The 21,404-nt window shown below is 36.4% G+C and overlaps 2 protein-coding genes across 3 annotated transcripts in view; both read left to right on the forward strand.

Annotated features, from left to right (window-relative positions):
• The window catches only part of LOC106879546 (zinc finger protein 99), a 7,091-nt gene extending 3,308 nt beyond the window's left edge, over nt 1-3,783 (forward strand). The window contains exon 2 of the mRNA XM_014929181.2: nt 1,089-3,783. Coding sequence (XP_014784667.1) covers nt 1,255-2,817 — 1,563 coding nt within the window. The 5' untranslated portion in view covers nt 1,089-1,254 and the 3' untranslated portion in view covers nt 2,818-3,783. The remainder of the gene's footprint in view (nt 1-1,088) is intronic.
• Nucleotides 3,784-6,529: 2,746 nt separating this feature from the next.
• LOC106879545 (zinc finger protein 728) lies at nt 6,530-16,423 on the forward strand. 2 transcript variants are annotated; one of them, XM_052972381.1, is made up of 2 exons: nt 6,530-7,733; nt 9,809-16,423. In XM_052972381.1, the coding sequence occupies exon 2, from the start codon at nt 9,981-9,983 to the stop codon at nt 11,535-11,537; it is 1,557 nt and encodes a 518-aa protein (XP_052828341.1). In that variant the 5' UTR covers nt 6,530-7,733; nt 9,809-9,980; the 3' UTR covers nt 11,538-16,423. The 2 variants fall into 2 exon arrangements, with proteins under 2 accessions (XP_052828341.1, XP_014784666.1); XM_014929180.2 differs by having other exon boundaries at nt 6,530-7,304.
• The last annotated feature ends 4,981 nt before the right edge of the window (nt 16,424-21,404 follow it).

A 21,404-nucleotide genomic window follows, 5' to 3' on the forward strand; every position in this document is an offset into this window, starting at 1 on the left:
TCTTATTCTCTATATTTTTATGTTGAGCGCGTGTGTAAGAATGGCGTTCCAGGTAGAAGGGATGAAATATAAAAGTTGCTAGAAACAACAGCCAAATCTCCCTTAAATCACACAAAGTAAACGGAATTTAAAAAATCTAATTACTGCACTGGAAAGTTCACATCGAGAAAATTCCATTGATGTAAAAATTTTTACGAAAAAGTGGAAAATGTGGATTTCTATAAACTTTCAAAAAGACTTCACACAGACACACAACTTCAGATATATATATTAAGATATATATATATATATATATATGTATGTATGTTTGTATGTATGTGTGTGTGTGTGTGTTTAATAATTTTTTTAATTCTAAAAATTAATAATACAAGTTGATGGTTTATACTATTATTTGTATTATTTTTATAACATGCATTGTTTTGGTTTTTAAAAATTAATCAAGAACACACATATATATATAAGGCAATGCTTCATGAAAGCTATTCTGTCCTAATGCACACACACTGTGTGTTTACATCTCATGTCTATGGAAGTTGCAGCATATGGGGAGTGTTACTATTGCCAGTTCTCCTTTAAACAAATTGTGGCAATTTGCTGTACTTGAGAAGACACACCAAGCTAAGTAAAATCATTGTCCTCTTATAAAGGGTTGTCCTTTATAGGTGCCACACAAAATGCACTCGTGCCAGTGCTGCAGAGATACAGCCAGATCAGTAGCACATTAAAAGCACCCAGCACACTGTAAAGTGGTTGGTGTTAGGAAGGGCATCCAGTTATGATGTAGTGTGTTCATAGAGCTTTGTAGGAATATGGTTTACTAATACTAATTTTAATGTTTTCCTCTAGTCCAGACATTATTTCATGGAAACAAGCATTACCTCCTATATGCTAGAAATTGTAATGTTGTATACAACATTAGGGCACATCTATGTTTTAGTTCACAGTTGTGGTAGTCTAAACATCTCTTGAATGATGTAGTATTAGATTTTAAGATGGAATCCTTGAAAGATACTGTCATTGTGTAGTTTTAAATTTATTATATCATAATAGTTAACTTCATGTTAATGTTTGTTTTCTTTGTATTTCAGAAAATGCTTCCATCTTGAATATGTAAATGCTAAGTTGGACTCTTAACTAAAGAAAGGCATTCTTTGAGAGTTTAACAAAATATTGAACTTACAATGTCCAATTTATATTTTCGAAAGCTACAACCAAATTATTATTATTAAAAGTTGTGTGTGAAAACATACCAACATGATGGGAGACAATACAGTTAATGCAGTAAAGACAAATTACCATTGTAAAATTTGTGGTAAAAAATTTTTTAACATTTCTCGTTATAATTTGCATAAACATTCTGGAGAAAAACCATATCACTGCAATGTATGTGGTAAAGCGTTCTTGTATAATAGTTACTTAAAGGCACATAAGCTTGCTCATACAGCAAACAAACCGTACAAATGTGATGTTTGTGGTAAATCTTTCAAAAGAGAGTGTGAAGTAAAGATGCATAAAATGATACACACAGGAGAGAAACCATTCTGCTGTGAGATTTGTGATAAAACTTACTCACGATGTGGTGCTTTGAAATACCATCTACTAGTTCATTCAGGAGAGAGACCCTACCGCTGTGAAATTTGTGGTAAATCTTTCTCAAGTAAGGCTGTGTTAAAGCAACACAGGGTACTTCATACTGGAGAAAAATTACACAAATGTGATTTTTGTGACAAATCATTCTCAAGAAGAAATGACTTAACAAAGCATAAAATGATTCACACTGGACAGAAACCATTTCATTGTGAAATTTGTGGTAAAATGTTCTTCAATGATTGTTACTTAAAGAAACACAAAATGATTCACACTGGAGAAAGTCCATATCATTGTAACATCTGTGGTAAAATATTTGCTTACAAAAGTATCTTAAAGGACCATCAACTTGTTCATACAGCAGAGAAACCATATACATGTGATGTGTGCAGCAAAGCTTTTAACAGACGTTCTACTCTAAAGAGGCATATAATGATTCACACAGGAGAGAAACCATTCTACTGTGAAATTTGTGGTAAAACTTACCCAATTAACAGTATATTAAAGCAACATATGTTGATTCACACTGGAGATAAAGTATATAAATGTGAAATTTGTAATACATCATTCCCTAGAAAAAGTGACTTAACTAAGCATAAAATGGTTCACACAGGAGTGAAACCTTACTACTGTAACTTTTGTGGTAAAAGCTTCTGGAATAATACTGACTTAATAAAGCATAAGTTGATTCACATTGCAGAATCTTGTGCTTCTAATCCACACCAGTGTAATATTTGTGATAAAGTATTTGCAAGAAGTCAAAATTTAAAGCGGCATAAAGCTGTTCATACTGGAGAGAAACCTTACATCTGTGAAACTTGTGGTAAATCTTTCTCATGCAATGATTACTTGAAGAACCATAAAGTGGTTCATAGTGGAGAGAAACCATTTAGCTGTGACATTTGTGGTAAAGCATTTTCATTAAAATCTAACAGAGATAGACATAAAAAGGTCCACACTGGAGAGAAACCATACCACTGTGAAGTTTGTAATAAAATTTTTGCAGAAAGTTCTACCTTGAAAAAACATAAGTTACTTCATTCAGGAGAGAGGCCCTATCAGTGTGAACTTTGTCCTAAAGCCTATTTATGTATTAGAGACTTAAAGAAACATTATGCAATTCATACAAATAACGAAACACACAAATGTGAAATCTGTGATAAGACTTTTATGCATAAATGTAACTTAAATAAGCACTACATAATTCATGCAGGAAAGAAACCATCATAATCAGCCCTATTTTAACCTTTGTTTCCTATGCTGACTTGAGTGTTGTACAACATATTGACAATCATCTTATCTGTGAGACATATATGATGTTACCACTTCTTCCTATTTCTCCTCTATCAAACACATGGAATTTTCCATCCATTTCTCTTGTTTGTTTATGATTAAATGCCCAGACCAGTGCATTGGCACATGGCACACATTGGCTGCTATCAAGTTTCTCTATTAGTTCAATTTGTGTTCAGTATTTCATGCCAGTTCACATACATCTAACATACCTCATTTCTATTCTGCAACTTTTATTCAGTATCTGTATTACACAACCAAACAGCATCATACTCTGTGCAATTATTTCATATAGTTTACCTTTTATATCCATGGCAAAACCCCTTGTCATTAAAAAGGTCAATACCTCTTTGAACATATCCTACCTCTTTCATGTTCTAGCTAACCTGCTTTCTCTACACCTTTCCCCAATACTAATTAGACCACTTAGGTGGTATACACTATCATGCACATCTAATGAACCATTTAAGTGATTCATCATATCCTCACATACCTGTACAACTAACTATTCCAGTATGTCTAGCATTTTCCAGGTTATGGTTCTCTGCTAACCCACCTGAGGTTCCACTGCATCTTTTATGTACCTGCTATTTTTACACAGAGTACACAGTATTTCACGTATATTTGGGTATATAAGATACACTTTCGCACAAGACACACCTCTATTTTAGAAGAATCTTTTGTGGGTAAAGAACCAATTTAATATGTTCTGTCATGAAGGTAGAAAACGTGCCTCAACAAATTCTGTCTGAACCATGCAAGCATGGTGAAGTGGACATTAAATGATGATGATGACGACACACTAATTGAAAGATATTTTAAAGTAGTTTTGTAAGAGAAAATTTATGATTCTGTGCATGTAAATATGTGACAGTATACTGGAATAAAGTCTGAAACCATAAATTTATAAGAATATAAATGCATTTAAGATAAATTGTACTATGGAAATACTCTATTTATATTGTATCTTCTTTCAGGTGAACTGTACAAGACATTCAGGCTAAATTTGGCAACTTTTTGTCTCCTTTCCTCAGGAACAGCTCGATGTATTGGTGAATAGTCAACAACATTGGAAAGTATAAAGATTAAAGCTGTTAAGAAAAAGCTGACACAGTGGATTGGAAGCCATTTTTATACTGGTAAAGAGTTACCTGTATCTTGATGATTTGCACCAGGTATCAAAATGCTCATATCATGACTGCTGCTCAATGATCTGTGAACACCGAAGCATCTAAGACATGATGAGACAGTTGCAACAGAGACTACAAAGCTGCGGCCAGCAGAAGGGTCACAGCAGGCCTTCTGACTGTGTTCACATGCCAGAATTCATCCCCACATCTTTGAATAGGGCCTTAAGCTCAATTCAGGCAGCTACATGAAGCTGCTGGAGACTATGATCGATCCATGGTTTGAGAGGGTTGCTGCTGGAAAGCCATGTGTGGCAGCAGGATTCAGTTCTTTGCCATGCCTCTGAAAACAGTCAGAAGTGGTTGGAGAATTCTACAACTTCTTCAGCCCCAATTTCCCCGATTGTAATCCCATGGATTACTTTGTGGGGGGATGCAGTTAAGAAAGACACCAACTGCTCTACCTGCAACACCAAGCCAAGATCAAGAAAGTGTTTGAAAATCTTCTCTAGGACACTGAGGAACACATGGACCAGGTTCTGGAGCTGTCTTGAGGCTGTGGTGGAAGCTGAGAGCAGCTACTTTGAGTAAACTGTTATCTCCCCGCTGAAGAGAGCACAACACTATATTAGAGGAAGGACATATCCTGGATATATTTGAAAGGCATAATGTAACTGAAACAAGTAACAATGACCTGTGTTGGGGAGATGCTAGAGCTGTGAAATTTGTTATAAGGTGTTAGAAATAGAGGTAAACTGAATTATAAAGAATTATTTCACTGATGGGGGAGGGCTACGCCAGACTCCAGTCTGATTTAGTATGTTTCTACAGCTGGATGCCCTTCCTAACACCAACCATTTTACAGAGTGTGTTGGGTGTATACAAACACTGTTCCATAATCATTTCTAACAATTTATATCAAATATGTTTTATTATGCCAAAGAAAAAGTGATGAAGACAAGATCAACAAGGCTATTAGAGCTTTCAAATAGGAGTACAAGATCAATGATAGAGTAATAGAGTGCAGAATACACTGGGATAAGGTGAGAATGAATTTGTTGAGCACTTGGCATGTGATAGCAGAATAACAACAGTTAAAATGGATTAGCAACTATTTATAGGATCACAAAGCTGTTTTGTAGACAAAACAATAAACATTGTAAATGAATTGAAGAGGAAAGGGGCAACATGTAAGAGACTGATGATTCAGTTGAGACACTTCTACTGGATGAGTTAGAACTAGACTGCCTGTGATGCACTGGGTCACTGACAGTTCACGTTATAAAACATTGAAGCTGATTTCAACATTGCATTGAAATGAAAGTTAATTTCATGATGATTCAGTTAAATATTTCAATTCATTCAAGTCATTATAGGTCTGGTTTACAAGTTCATGTTTAAGGTTTTATTGATTATTTACAGCATCTAATAGAAATAGAACTTCCAGGATAAATTTGAATTTCAGTAACAGCATTTATTTATGGTGTATGTGCACACTTCTACAAAAATGCTTCTGTAAAAATGCAAACTCTCAGGAATCCGTGTTCCAATTTACGCAAAACTTGTTTTATTCCATTTGTATTCACTTTTCAGCTGTACCTTACTTTCAGAGTATTCTCCCATTATGCACCAGTTTGGCGATATTAAATTACAGACAACCACGCACACAAACAAAACTGGCCTAAGTACAGATGTTAAAAATATTTCAGTTAGATTGTCTAAACTATCCGCCAATGTTGACACTTTTAATGAGAAGGCAGAATGCTTTAGTTAATGCAGGGTATAAAGATAAAGTTACCTACATTGATTCTGTTCAATCTTATTCTTCATCTACTATTCGAAACAAGAAATCTAGTTGTAATAAGAAGAGTGATTTTAATTCTAATATGGACAACACAAAACATGATAAACAACTGAAGCAAATTCAAAACAACTGTATTTTACAAATGAAACTTAACCTAATTAACCCATTATTTTGTTGTTTTTAGATTCATTGCCCCCTTTTGGCTACCTCATTATCATCATCCCAATTTTCTTCAATGTACTCCCCCTGGATCTTTTTAACATCCACTTTGGGAACCACTGATTATGCTGGTCATTTGCTTGACACCCCAACTTGATTGACTATGAGTGGCTAATATGTCCTACTTCACTAGATACTTTCAGTGTCTTAGCAACTATCCTTAATTGTCCAGCTGCTTTCTGTGAATTCATATCCCAAACTGTGCTACCAATTGTAAATCTATTAACAGCTGGTGCCTATTTAATGCATTCTTGCCATTTAGCAACCTCTTGTAATATTTCCTTGCATCTTTCCGTTTTTGTGTAATTAAAGGCAAATGCACCATTATCTTCTTGATTTGTAATAGTAATACGATACAGGTGAAAAGTATGACTAAAAGATTATATCATTCGGACCTTTTGAATTCTCAAGCTTGGCTGCAACTTGGAATGTTTCTAGAGCTTGGTGACTAAGAATGTGAATCTCTTCAGAAGACATCATGAGGTAAGCTCCGATTCTTAGTGACTGAATTTTATAAAACAGTAGCTCTATCATTTTGCTGGAAACAGTTAAATATCGTTGTTACTGATACGAATGGAAAGGATTCTATACCCAAAGCAACGGAGCAATCTTGGTGAATATTGAAGTTTAATGGCATGTACTAGTGAATGAAATGTTTGTGATCATAATTTTGGGCTATTTTACGAAATAATTTCTCTGTAACTTCGACCGAAAGATAAACCTGAACATTTTTCTTATTTTATCACATAAAGTAATATAAAACATAAATGAAAAGTGGTGCCCGTCAATTCAGAAAGATCCGAAAAGAAAAATTGATGATCAGTTCCAAAGTAAATTTGCTACTGATTAATCACCGCTAACTCTTCAGTTGCCAGTGACCTCATTTTTCTGTCGATTAATCTCCGGTCTTCGCAAAAAAAAAAATGGTATTTTAAAAGATTTTCTCGAATCTTAATGGGAGAAAAATGCTTATTTAACAATCTATGTTATTCTACCTCTTAATTAAAAAAAAAAATTCAAAGTTAACAACAAAACTCGACCGCACAAAAGAAGCCGGCCTATGTTTACCATAAAAGAACAAGAAACAAAAAACAGCATCGCTACCAGAGGAAAAAAAAATGATCTGCTGGCTAACAAATTAACAAACAAATAATCCCTGGACTTCATCATTTAATATATCCCTCTTTGAAAGAGAAAAGGGTGTTATTTGAAGGAAATATGACGACTGTTTCTTGTAAGTCGAACGGTTATCTGCCACCAGGTTCAGGTGAAAGGTCAGATATTATTCCTTCTTGAATCCGTTGTTGACAGGAATCGTTATTACTTAGTTTAGCCATGTGCTGGCAATGATCGCTTACTTTTGTCTTCGTTACCGGTCAGCCAGGCCATGTAACACCTTCTCGTTTGAATCCAGTCGTTTATGTGTAAATAGTGAATGTATTGTTCTTATTGTTGTTTAGCTATTTTCATCCTTGATCAAACAACATTCCAGCCCTGACTTTCTCATATTTTTTCTCAGGTATAGATTATCTAGCTATTTCGGGAAATACACGCTACCATCTTATTGCAATTGCTATCTCTATTTCTAAGACAATAGGGGTAGATTTGGCTGTTATTTCTTGCACGTAGAAGTTCCCTCGATACTTAAATGATGTGTTGTTTAAAAAGAGAAAGAAATCGAGACCCGAAGAAGCAGTGTTGATGTAAGATATTTTTTGTCTTATTTATTTAGCATAGATAGTTGTTGTGTTTGTAGTTTACAGTTGTATTTTATTGTTATCTATGTTTCGGTAATGCGTTTTGTGAAGAGACATTTTAAACGTTATATGTGTTTACTAAAACAGTATTAAAGGATTGCCGTAAATGGTAATCAAGAAATGTAAACACTCTTGAAATTATACTACAATACTGGAGGACCGGAGGTCTAGTTCGAATGCTTATAACTCCGCTAAAACACTCAAGAACTACTAACAATATGTTCTCATGTTTGTGCTCCCTCAATATAATGGACTGATTCGTAAGACTTAATTCATGGGTGTGAGGTACATCTATCTAAATGGATGTGTACAGCACTCGTGAAATAGAGAATGAATTATTCACCCACCAACTTATCAACAAATACTGTGTGGCCTATTATAAAGTCAGCTCGATTCTTGAAAGATGTCTGATGGCCAGAGGTTGACTATGATAAAAAAAAAATCTGTCCCTGGGAAAGAGTTATTGTATTAGTTTCTTTGCTCCATGCTACTGATGTTGCCCAAGGAAAAGGCAAGGATCGATTCAGTTTACATCAGTAGTGTCGCAGGCGAACTTAGAACGTAAATAACTAATCTAGATAGCTGTGTCTATGGACACAAATCAGAAATTTGGAGGCATTAGTCGATTAAGTCGACACCAGTTCTTGACTAGTAGTTTATTTCATCGGCGAATAAAGGATAAAAAGTAAAGTTGACGGTAGCTGGAAATAAAGAACCTGTACAAATAACGCAAGGCATATTTTGTCCAACTTGCAAATTCACCGCCTGAACGGGCACTTTATTTAGGTTAAAATCTAAGTAGACATCAGACAAAAACTGTTAACACCATGAAGATGTACATATAAACATGTTAAATAAATACGTTTGTGTCTGGAACTGGTGGAAAAAAAGTACTCAATATATTCCGTAAAGTTTATGCTTATAATCAAACAATAATTCGGTAACTGCATGACTTTACAACTTCACTCACTTGTAAAGTACATTTATGATCTTTTAAATGCATTTCATTAACTATTTTAATTATAAAAATTAACTAGCAGAAAGTCTCCAACGTCATTTAATGCAAAGGGTCACAATGCATTTCTGCCAGTTTTGTCTATTTTGTTACTGTTTCAGCTTTTGCCCATTTTTAATGTCCAATCTGCATTGTCTTCAGTCAAGTGAGCCTAAGTTTTTCTCTCATTCTGGTCCTTTGACAGTCCGTTCTGCTACTTGGCATATTACTCAACCTTCAGATACATCATTTACTTCTCATTTCTTCATCTGTGTATGTCACTTTCGTTGTTTTGACCCACTTTATTTCCTACAAAATCATACCATTTGATCTCCAAGATTCTTTGTAATGCCTTATTCTAAAAAAACTCTATTAGCAATAGTTTGATTGTTATGTCATGATTCCTTTCATATATTAAAACTCTTCTTGCTTGTGACTTTCACAGTTAAATTTTCGTATGACTCACTACTGTTAGTTTTGCCTTCTTAAATTACTTAACATTATAGTATGTTAAACTTAAAATAAGATAATACCATAAATTATTAAGCTACTTATCTCTAACTTTGGAATTCTTGATGCCTAATATGACTATCAAGCTTGGATTCATCCTGCATCCACAAAATCTGTATCTTTACAATTTTCATACAATTAACACCATTAATTTTTAGTTTCATTTATCTGTGATAAATAACAGTTCAACTTCAAAGCTACTTGTCACTAGCTCTGAAATTCCCTGTGCCCATACAAACTTGCTTGTTTGTCTTCACATCTTCCTCAAGATTTGTATTTTTGCAGCTCTTACACATTTCCTTGTTTTATCAGATAATGTTTTAGAATTTACATTGACTTTGAATTTCAAAGAAAAGCCAATGAATTTGTACTTAATCTTACACATGTTAAGAACTATTTTTTTTTTTGGCTGTACCATTAGCTTTTTAAACTATTATCCTGCTATAGATATTTAGTTTTATATTTCTGAAGTTATTATAGTTAACTCCATGTTAATGTCAGTCTTCTTATATTTCAGGAATTGTTTGTATCATGAAAACTATTCCTAAATGAAGATGGACTCATTGAACTGTATTAACTAAAATATACACTGCAGAATTTATAGAAAACTGAAAACTTACATTGTCTGTTGAAAGTACAGTCATATTGTAAGTATTAAAAGTTGCATTGTGTGAAAGCATCACAGTATAATGGAAGACACTGTGGTTGATGCAGAAGAGACAAAATACTACTGTGAGATTTGTAATGAAAAGTTCTCATACATTTCACATTTTGATTTACATAAGCAGTCTCATACTGAAGAGAAACTATATCACTGCGATATATGTAGTAAAACATTTATATCTAATAATTATTTAAAGTCACATAAACTTGTTCATACTGTAGAGAAACCATACAAATGTGATGTTTGTGGTAAAACTTTCAAAAGAAGTCCTAACTTAAAGAAACATAAAGTTATCCACACAGGAGAGAAACCATTCCACTGTGAGATTTGTGATAAAACCTTCTCTCGAAATGGTGCTTTGAAATACCATCTACTAGTTCATTCAGGAGAGAGGCCCTTCCGCTGTGACATTTGTGGTAAATGCTTCTCAAGTAAAGGTGTATTAAAACAACATATAGTGCTTCATACAGGGGAAAAATTATACAAATGTGACTTTTGTGACAAAGCCTTCTCCAGAAGAAATGACTTAACAAAGCATAAAATGATTCACACTGGACAGAAACCATTTCATTGTGAAATTTGTGGTAAAATGTTCTTCAATAATTGTTACTTGAAGAAGCACAAAATGATTCACACTGGAGAAAGTCCATATCATTGTAACATCTGTGGTAAAATATTTTCTTACAAAAGTATCTTAATGGACCATCAGCTTGTTCATACAACAGAGAAACCATATACATGTGATGTGTGTAACAAAGCTTTTAACAGACGTTCTACTCTAAAGAGGCATATAATGATTCACACAGGAGAGAAACCATTCCACTGTGAAATTTGTGGTAAAACTTTTCCAATTAACAGTGGATTAAAGCAACATATGTTGGTTCATACTGGAGATAAAATATATGAATGTGAAATTTGTGATACATCATTCCCTAGAAAAAGCGATTTAACTAAGCATAAAATGGCTCACACAGGAGTGAAGCCTTATTACTGTAACTTTTGTGGTAATACTTTCTGGGATAACACTGACTTAATAAAGCATAAGATGCTCCATACACAAAAGTGTGATATTTGTGGTAAAGTATTTGCAAAAAGTCATAATTTAAAGAGGCATAAAGCCCTTCATACCGGAGAGAAACCTTACATCTGTGAAACTTGTGGTAAATCTTTCTCATGCAGTGATTACTTGAAGAACCATAAAGTGGTTCATAGTGGAGAGAAACCATTTAGCTGTGACATTTGTGGTAAAGCATTTTCATTAAAATCTAACAAAGATAGACATAAAAAGGTCCACACTGGAGAGAAACAATACTACTGTGAAGTTTGTGATAAAACTTTTTCAGAAAGTTCTACCTTGAAAAAACATAAGTTACTTCATTCAGGAGAGAGGCCCTATCAATGTGAACTTTGTCCTAAATCCTATTTGTGTATTAAAGACTTAAAGAAACATTATATAATTCATACAAATGACAAAACACACAAATGTGAAGTCTGTGGTAAAGCTTTCTGGTATAAAGGTGACTTAAATAAGCATTTCATAATTCATACAGGAAAGAAATCTTCATCAACCACACCATGTTAATTTTTGTCAATCTCATTGACATGGTTTTCTTACTGTACATTGACATTTCTGTTGATTCATTGCTATCTGGTCTGTGGGACCCACATTCTGATATTGGTTTCAAATTTTGGCACAAGGTCAGCAGTGTTAGGGAGAGGGCAAGCTGATTGCATCAACCCCAGCCCTCAAATGGTATTTGTTTTATCAACCCTGAAAGGATGAAAGGCAAAGTCAGCCTCAGTGGAATTTGAACTCCGAACATAAAAACAGACTGAAAGCCATTAAGTTTTTTGCCCCGCATGCTAACAATTCTGCCAGCTCACCATCCCACATTCTGATATTACCACTTCTTTCTATTCTCCACTTTCAGCTCATGGAATTTTCTCATCCAGTATATCCTTTTTAAATAACATCACTTACCCACACCTGTGTAGTTGTACATTGACTGATTCCCAGCATCTCTATTTATTCAGCTTTTACTCAGTCTTTCATTAGAGCTAACATTACACATCCAACACACCCTTGCTGCAGATCTTCTGAATTTAATACCTATGTTTTACTTGCACTGCATTCTCTGAAAATTTTCATATAGTCTTATTTGCATCCAGACAAAAATTCATTGTCACTAACGGTCAACAGTTCTTGAACTTAGCTAACTCCTTTCTACTGTTTTTGCTACATTCCCCAGTTCTAATTAGACCGCACAGATAACATGTATTGACATACACATCTAGTGGACCATTTGAGTAATTCATGATTTCATCTTATGTGTACCCATACAAGTAACTATCCTGTACATCTTAGCATTTTTCAATTCTGGTTCTTTACTAATCTACTTAAGATTCCTCTGCATCTTTTATGTAACTGTTATTTGTGCAATGTACACAGTATTGAGTTTTTATCTTTCCTATATATCTATAATGTGTGGAGGCGCAATGGCCCAGTGGTTAGGGCAGCGGACTCGCGGTTTCGATTCCCAGACCGGGCATTGTGAGTGTTTATTGAGCGAAAACACCTAAAGCTCCACGAGGCTCTGGCAGGGGATGGTGGCGAACCCTGCTGTACTCTTCCACCACAACTTTCTCTCACTCTTTCTTCCTATTTCTGTTGTGCCTGTAATTCAAAAGGTCAGCCTTGTTACACTGTGTCACGCTGAATATCCCCGAGAACTACGTTAAGGGTACATGTGTCTGTGGAGTGCTCAGCCACTTGCACGTTAATTTCACGAGCAGGCTGTTCCGTTGATCGGATCAACTGGAACCCTCGACGTCGTAAGCGACAGAGTGCCAACAACAACAATCTATAATGTAAGGCCACCTTAAGATGGCACTAGGTTCTTGCACCTTGTCGCTGCCTAACACATTGGTTTTTATTCTGTTGACATTCAGACATAGAAATATTGATTTCAGATTTTGGCACAAGGTCAGCAACATTGGGTGGTGGGGTGTAAGTAGATTACATTGACCACAATGTTCAACCGATACTTATTTTATTGCCCCAAAAGGATGAAAGGCAATATCAACCTCATCAGAATTGGAAGCTCAGAATGTAAAGTCAGCATTTTGCTTGGCATGCTAATGATTCTACCAGCTTGCCATCTTTGTTACTGAAGAAATATTGGCTGTTGTTATTACTACTGCCTTACATACTCACTTGAAGGCAGCCAATCTGTAATTTGGTTACTTTGAACAAACCTATGTTAATGTAAAGTGAAATTTCCTAGGATATGTGTAGGTGAGGTGATAGTGGCCTATCTTAAAACAATTACTTCAAAAATACAACTGACAGACTTGAGGCTGCATAAAGAAGTACTGATTTCTAATTGTGGAGGGAACCTGTGGAAGGGGTAGACCCAGGCGAGATGAGAGGTGAAGTGGTGAGAAATGGTCTTCAGATGCTGAGCCTCGCAGAGATGACAAGTGTCTGAGACTTCTAACAATTTGCTGTACTTGAGAAGACACATCAAGCTAAGTGAAAACATGGCCATCTACACATGCATGCATGTCCTTTACGGACATTTTCCACCTGCCTTACACACACATATACATTATCTGACCTCTGTCAAAACTCTCCCATCTTCCCAACACCTGCTGCAGACCCCACCCCTCCCCTCCCCGCTCTCATGTGCTACATGCACTCTCTTCATGCCCTCACATATCAATCTCTCCAAATTCCCTCACTAGCACTTGCTACAGTCATGTCTTCCCCATCTCTAAATATATCTCCTCACAGAACATCCTTCTCTACTACTTATACCCCCTCCACTGTTCACTATGGGTAGGCCCTAATACATCTTCAATACCATCTATTTCTCTCTAACATAAAAAGCACCAATGCTGGTGCCATGTAAAAAGCATCCAGTACACTCTGTATAGTGGTTGGCATCAGGAAGGGCATCCAGCCACAAAAATCATGCTAAAACTGATAAGTGGAGCCTGGTGCAACTCTCCATCTTGCCAGCTTCTGTCGAACTGTTCAGCCCATGCCAGTATGGAAAGTGGATGTTAACTTTCAATCTTGGCATGGTTTCTACATGCCTTGATGTCTTTTCTAATGCCAACCACTTTACTGAATGTACTGGGTACTTTTTATGTGGCATCAGCACTGATGTAGTCACCAAGTACCTTGCATGACAAAAAGGCAAAAGAAGACAAAAGACAGAGACCCCCTCTCAACTGGGAGTGGAGATGACTTGAGAGATTAAAGGTATAGAGGGACAGAGATATGTATCTTGCTGTAGATACATAGATTACCCAGTTGGAAGAGAAAGGAGAGTGAGATAGAGAGTAAAATAAGATAAGGAGAGCAATAGTGAGAGAAATGATGAAAATGTGTTGGAACATGCTCTCGAAAGACTTTGGGAGTGGTGAGAATAAGTGAAGTGATAAAGAGATTTGGACTGGGTAATTGGATAGCATTGAGGTGACCAAAGCAAATGATAAAGAGAAACCTAGGAGAGGCTTGGGGATGGGGTTGCAGTAGATATGTGAGGACATTGTGGGTGATAGCAGATAAGTGAGGTGTTAATGATGGAGAAGAACACAGTGGGGGGGAAGAGAAGGTGCAGAAAGATGATTGTTAGAGACAGTAGGTTGAGTAAGATAACGAGAAATGAAAGTGGTTTGCGTTGGGGAAGAAAGGTAATTGAGAAAGCTGGAGGGATGTAGCATGTGCCTATTCTGCCCTTATGATAGAGAAGTGATAAGTGTTAGGGTATAAAATGTGGGGGAGGGAAAAGGTGACAGGGTAGAGCCCCACATGGACAAGCGTTACCAAGCTGGATTAAGGATATCAGTTCTGTTGTGGTCAGCGGGTCTTCTTGAGTACAACAAGGCACCTGATATCTTAGTCCTTTGTCATCTTTGTAAGGCTGTGTTTTGAGATCAGCCTTCAATACTTCATCCCATGTCTTCCTAGGTCTACCTCTTCCACAAGTTCCATCCATTCTAAATGATCAGCACTTCTTTATGCAACTGTCCTCATCCATATGCATCACATGATCAAACCAGCACAGTCTGCTCTTTTGCGCTCTACATCTAATTCCTCTTATGCTTAACTTTTCTCTTGATATACTTGCACTCTGTCACGCATGTACATTGACATTGCACATCTAGTGGAGCATACTAACTTCATTCCTCTCTAGCTTGCTCATGTTCTCTGTATTCAGGGCTCACATCTCTCTACCTCATAGTATTGCTGTTCTTATACAACCTTCCTTTCACTTGCAGACAAAAAACCTTTGGTTGCCCACAGACTAAAGCTCTCTCAACTTTCTCCATCCTGTTCTTATTCTAACGTGTGTGTGTTGTACTATCAGTAGGAGTAATTTTACCAATAAAATCACACGCTAATTTTTTTTTTTTGTTATTATTATTAATTAACTGGAGGCGCAATGGCCCAGTGGTTAGGGCAGTGGACTCGCGGTCATAGGATCGCGGTTTCGATTCCCAGACCAGGCGTTGTGAGTGTTTATTGAGCGAAAACACCTAAAGCGCCATGAGGCTCCGGCAGGGGATGGTGGCGAACCCTGCTGTACTCTTTCACCACAACTTTCTCTCACTCTTACTTCCTGTTTCTGTTGTGCTTGTAATTCAAAGGGTCAGCCTTGTCACACTGTGTCATGCTGAATATCCCCAAGAACTACGTCAAGGGTACACGTGTCTGTGGAGTGCTCAGCCACTTGCACATTAATTTCACGAGCAGGCTGTTCTGTTGATCGGATCAACTGGAACCCTCGACGTCATAAGCGACAGAGTGCCAACAATATTAATTAACTAATTAAACAGTTGTCTAGGCAATTCTTTATCCAATCATTTAATTAGTTAGTTTGCTTGAGCTTTTTCCTTATCTACTTCAGGTCTGTTACAGCCACAAACTAGATACATTGTTTTTTCTTCAGTACTTTTGAATTTTGTGTGTTTATAGGTGTTCATTTGGATTTAAGTGGTTTTTTTAATCATTAATTTTGCCGTGGAGATTATTTGTGAAAGTGAGGTAGAGTTCTACACTGGATATCAATTAAAACTGGATCTTTTCCTAAAACAGTGTCAATGCTATGAGATAAAGACATTTTACCTCACCAGATTTGATCAAGGCAGACTACCTACCATAACCTCAACAGTAAAAAAAAAAAAAAGAACCCCACTGAACAATGGTAATATAAACTGACTCAGAGAGTTTGGAACGATTTACAGTACAAACATTTTCGATCTTCTTTTTGATCAATCTCGTTGATATTCAAAGTTTTCTTTGCTTTCTGCAAGAGCTTAATTTTCAAGGAATTGGACTGATGCAAGAAGACATGCAGAAAATAACCTCATCTACCATAAGGCCATGCACAAAGCGAGAAAAATTTTGAAAGTAACTCTTTTACAATATTTTAAAATCAATAAAAGCATTTCATTTTTGTGCATAGGTTGATTCATGACAATAAACCCATCCAAACTCCAGAAAACTAATCGGTCGAGCAAGGTGATCATACATTGAAAGATGATAGATTTAGATTCAACTACAAATTATACATGAAAAATGGGGCAGTCATCAGTGTCAGTATTGCTAGAGATGTGATTAGTCTCTTTGTGGTTTGTTGGAATAGAAGACTTAGGCAATGTTTAGAAGAGAATCCCTTAACTATGATTAAATGGATCTGAAATATAGACTATATAAATCTTCTAGTTAAGGCTTCACAAAACAATAGCAATGAACTTGGAAAGCTTCCTGCTTATAGTGAGCTCCGTTCATCTGAGTTACAATAGACTACCCATGCAAACATACAAATGATTGATTGCCTGTCCTTGATGCTAAACTGGCTTGAAATAATAAATGACTAAATACAGCACTTCCATTCACATCAATGGAACCCCATTTCTTTTAAATATTTAGTTTATAAAAACTCTGTTGTATCTAAAAACATAAAAATATATTAAAGGCAAACTTATTAAAAATGATGAAAATTATATCCTTCTGTTTGCTAAACTTGTAAAATGAATACCGTAAATCCTAGAGTATAATACGCAGGGGATATTTAGGGGGCTGTACCTCTGAAAAACCTAAACCTTGTGTATAATACGCACCCCTTCTCTAACTTGAGTCAAGGAGGTCTATATAATGTTCTTGGTTTGTAAACATATATATGGTAACGTCCTTATTATTGTATATATAACACAATGCAAATGTGTAGCTTTTTTGTGCACTTTGCAGAAAATAAAGAAATAACAGTAATAACGTCAGTGAAAAATAAATATAGCTTAAGGTATTTTCACGCCCGACTTCACAAAATGCGTCTGAATAAACATTGCCAGACAGCAAATAGAGACTTAGACATTGCTTAGAAAATATTTTTCATTTTTGACCTTTAAATTTTGGGGGAAAAATGCGGATTATACTTGAGGATTTACGGTATACACAAGATTTCATTTACTGTATGAAGTTTTCCAAATGATACAAAAAGGACAGAATCAGTGGGGACAAGAAAATGTTAGAAAATAGTGATTATACAAAGACATGTGGAGACACACATGCACACATAACAGGTGCACATACATACTCACACAAGCTCATACACATAGACACACTCAAACATGCACATGCAAGGAAGCAGAGGTACACACACATACATACACAAAGGCATGCACACACACACACAAACACATGAATATACAAGATACATGCATATACACATATACATACCCAAGCACCCTGGTGTGCACACACACTCACGCAACAATATCTCACAAAAAAAAACAAAGGAACACAGCTTCAATAATGGACAGTCAGAGTCAAAATTCATTGATTCGGTTGCAAATGCAGCAACAAAAAAGCTTTCTGAAATAAATAAATGAGTGGAAAGTGAATATGTTATATTAAGGCACTATGATTCTCCCCAGATACAACAAAATTTGTTTCAACACACAAATTCACATAAAGAATCTTGCAAACCAGATACAAAAATGAAGTATATCATCATCGATTAATGTCCGTTTTCCATGCTGGCATGGGTTGGACTGTTTGAGGTCTGAAGTGCCAGCAGCTGGACGTTCATCCTAACGCCAACCACTCCGATAGTGTACTGAGTGCTTTTACATGCCACCGGCACAGGAGTCAGTATGGCGGGCCTGGCAGCAATCACATTCGGATGGTGCTTTTGATGTGTCACTGGCACAGGAACCAGTACAGGGGTACTGACATCGGTCACGATTGATTGGTGCTTTTTACATGCCACCGGCACCAGAGCCAGTATGGCAGGCTTGGCAACAAACGTTCAGATGGTGCTTTTTAAGTGCCACCGGCACAAGAGTCACTCAGCAGAGTCCTGGCATCAATCACAATCAGTTGGTGTTTTTTACATGCCACTAGCACAGTAGCCAGTCATGCGGACCTGTGTTCGACTACGTTCGGATGGTGCCTTTGATGTGCCATCAGCATGGAAGCCAGCCTGAGGGCACTGGCCCCAGCTATGATATTGGTTTTACTTGACTTCTCAAGTATATCGTATTGCCCAATGAATCAAGAGTATTTTTAACAGGGCTGGATGTGTGTGGCTGCCATCTCACTTTAGTTGCCGGGTCTTCTCAATCACAGCATATCTCCAAAGGTCTCAGTTTCCTAGCATTGCCTCTGTGAGGCCCAATGTTTGAAGGTCATACTTCACCATCTCATCCCATGTCTTCCTGGGTCTACCTCTTCTACAGTTAGGGAGTGGCACTTACATAACACATGGCCATACCAGCGTAGTCGTCTCTCTTGCACATCACATTGATGCTTCTTATGCCCAACTTTTCTCTCAGGGCGCTTACACTCTGTCATGTATGCATACTGACATTACACATCCAGCAGATCATACTAGCTTCATTTCTTTCAAGTCTACGCATGTCCTCAGCATTCATGGCCCATGTTTCACTGCTGTATAGCATGGCAGTTCGTACACATGCATCATACAGTCTACCTTTCACCGTGAGCGAGAGGCCTTTAGTTGCCAGCAGAGGTAGGAGCTTCCTGAACTTTGCCCAGACTATTCTTACTCTAGTCGTTACACTCTCAGAGCAACCATCCCCACTACAGACTTGGTTGCCTAAGTGGCAGAAGCTATTAACTACTTCTAGTTTCCTTCCCTGGCATGTGATGGAATCTGTTTTCTGTACATCTTCAGTGTTTATTGCCCCAGTGCATCTGCCACACACAAAAACTATCTTCCCGGTTAACCTTCCTTTGATATTGCTGCACCTTTTACGTGTCCATAGCTTACACCAAGTACATTGTATGGAGTTTCTCCCATGCCTTTTCTACAGATCAAGCAGGGCCATCTCCGTGAAGGGGGTTGTGATTTGACAGAGCTTTGCAATATTTTTTCTGTGTGCTCTGAGTTCAAATTCTACTAAGATCAATTTGCTTGCCACACCTTCAGGTTGATAAATAGAGTACCAGTCCAGAGTAGTGGATTGGTGGAATTAGAGTGTTGGACTAGATGTTTTGCAGTGTTTGTGCTTGTTCTGAGTTCAAATCCTTCTACTCTCACAAAAAAGTATTTAAAAAAAAAATTAAAAAATAATAAAAAAACAGAAAGAAAAAAAATATGTTATAGGTTGCAGCCTAGAAAAACAGTTTCCTTCGGTTGATTAGAGAATCAGCTATCATACTTCTTTGAACCACACAGAATCCTCCCAAAATATACATAGTATATTTTGGGAGGATTTTATATGTGTGTATATAAGCATTTATATTTGTGTGTACATGTATTTGGCCATGCATGTATGTATGACAGATTACTCAGTTATTTTGTAATATTGTACTGTAGGTTATGTTGCATTAAATTGTGTTGAACACTCCTATCTTTTCTTTCATGACCAGCCCATCATTTCTGCCTCAAAAATTCAGCAGAGCGACATTACTGATCCTAGGTGTCAATGATATTGTTAGGATGGAGTCTGACTAGGATCTGAATGTTTGGTATTGTAATGATGCACTTTTGTGGACCAATAAAATAAAGCCCATGCTATAACAAAGTTGATGAAGGACTTGGACACACAGGTCAAGTTAACAGTTCTAAACATATACAACAGGTACTTAATTACCCATTTTTCACATCACAGTGGAACTATTCAACAAATTCTTCATCATCACACCTTCCTCATTTCTGATCTTACTTTTGAGCCTACTTTCTTTGTAAGATATTAAACCTTAAACAATTACTTAAAAACATTGATGTAATTAAGCCGCTTCAAGGCTTTTTATTATTCTTGAGAATTAATTGTCAATCTATAAATTACTATACATTTTGAGATATATTGTCCCTCATTTAGATTCTTATCATCCCTGCAGATTTTTGATAATTAAATTTATAAGAGTTTTCAAAGTTTGGTCAATATCAAATTTGCTTTGAAAATATATGAATAGGCTACATTACACAAATGATTCACAGGCCTGAGTTTGCATAATTGATCTTCTTTATCCCTTCCCTGTTTCTTTTCTTCCATTTGTGTTTACTCCACTTTGGTGCTAACATCCTCTGTTTTTCAACATGGACTTGCTCCAATGAGGAGATGGTTGAGACTCTACAACTGTGGAAGGGGGTTGTTTCATTCCAGAGAATGATAAATTGACTTTAAAAATTTGAGACAATTTACAGTTGAAACATTTTCGACTCTCTATGAGTGTTCAATTGAGGTAAGAAGACAAATTGAAAATGCCTCGGCTGCCATAAGGTCATGCACAGAGAAAAAAAAAAACATACAATATTTTAAAATCAACAAAAATACTTAATTTTCATGCATATGTTGATGCATAACAATAAATTTGTAAAACATTAAACTGCATCCAATTTATTTATAAGTTTTCACATGCTTTTTATTTTATAAAAATTTAAAATTTTTCAGTGATTTTATATGTGTGTGTGTATCAATGTATCAAGCACATTGTCAGATGTTATACATTGCTAGTCACAATGTATTTCCAGTTCTTTCTTGTACCATCCTTTTCCATCTCAACAACACGGCCATGCATGCATCTCTTATGTGAGCGTTGGATGAAAATATGCTACTGTTGTCAGTGGAGTGAATGCCTCATCTATAGCAAAATGTGGTGAGTCAGTTTTGAGAAATAAGAATCCTTATTAAAAAGAAGTTTAAATAGGCACAGGCACAGCCATGTTGTAAGAAGCTTGCTACCCAACCACGTGGTTCTGGGTTTAGTCCCACTGCAAAGCACCTGGGGCAAGTATCTCCTGCTGTAGCTTCAGGCTGACCAAAGCCTTGTGAGTGGATTTGATAGATGGAAACTGAAAGAAGCCCATTGTATATAAAATGTGTCTTTGTGTTTGCTCCACCACCACCATTTGACAACCAGTGTAGGCTTGATTGGCAAAAAGATATTGACAAAATAAGTACCAGACTT

Source organism: Octopus bimaculoides, chromosome 13 (assembly GCF_001194135.2).
Source record: "Octopus bimaculoides isolate UCB-OBI-ISO-001 chromosome 13, ASM119413v2, whole genome shotgun sequence".
Classification (NCBI taxonomy): domain Eukaryota; kingdom Metazoa; phylum Mollusca; class Cephalopoda; order Octopoda; family Octopodidae; genus Octopus; species Octopus bimaculoides.

Excerpts from the sequence above, each read along its gene's own strand:
- LOC106879545 (XM_052972381.1), top strand. The coding sequence starts at position 9,981 with ATGGAAGACACTGTGGTTGATGCAGAAGAGACAAAATACTACTGTGAG.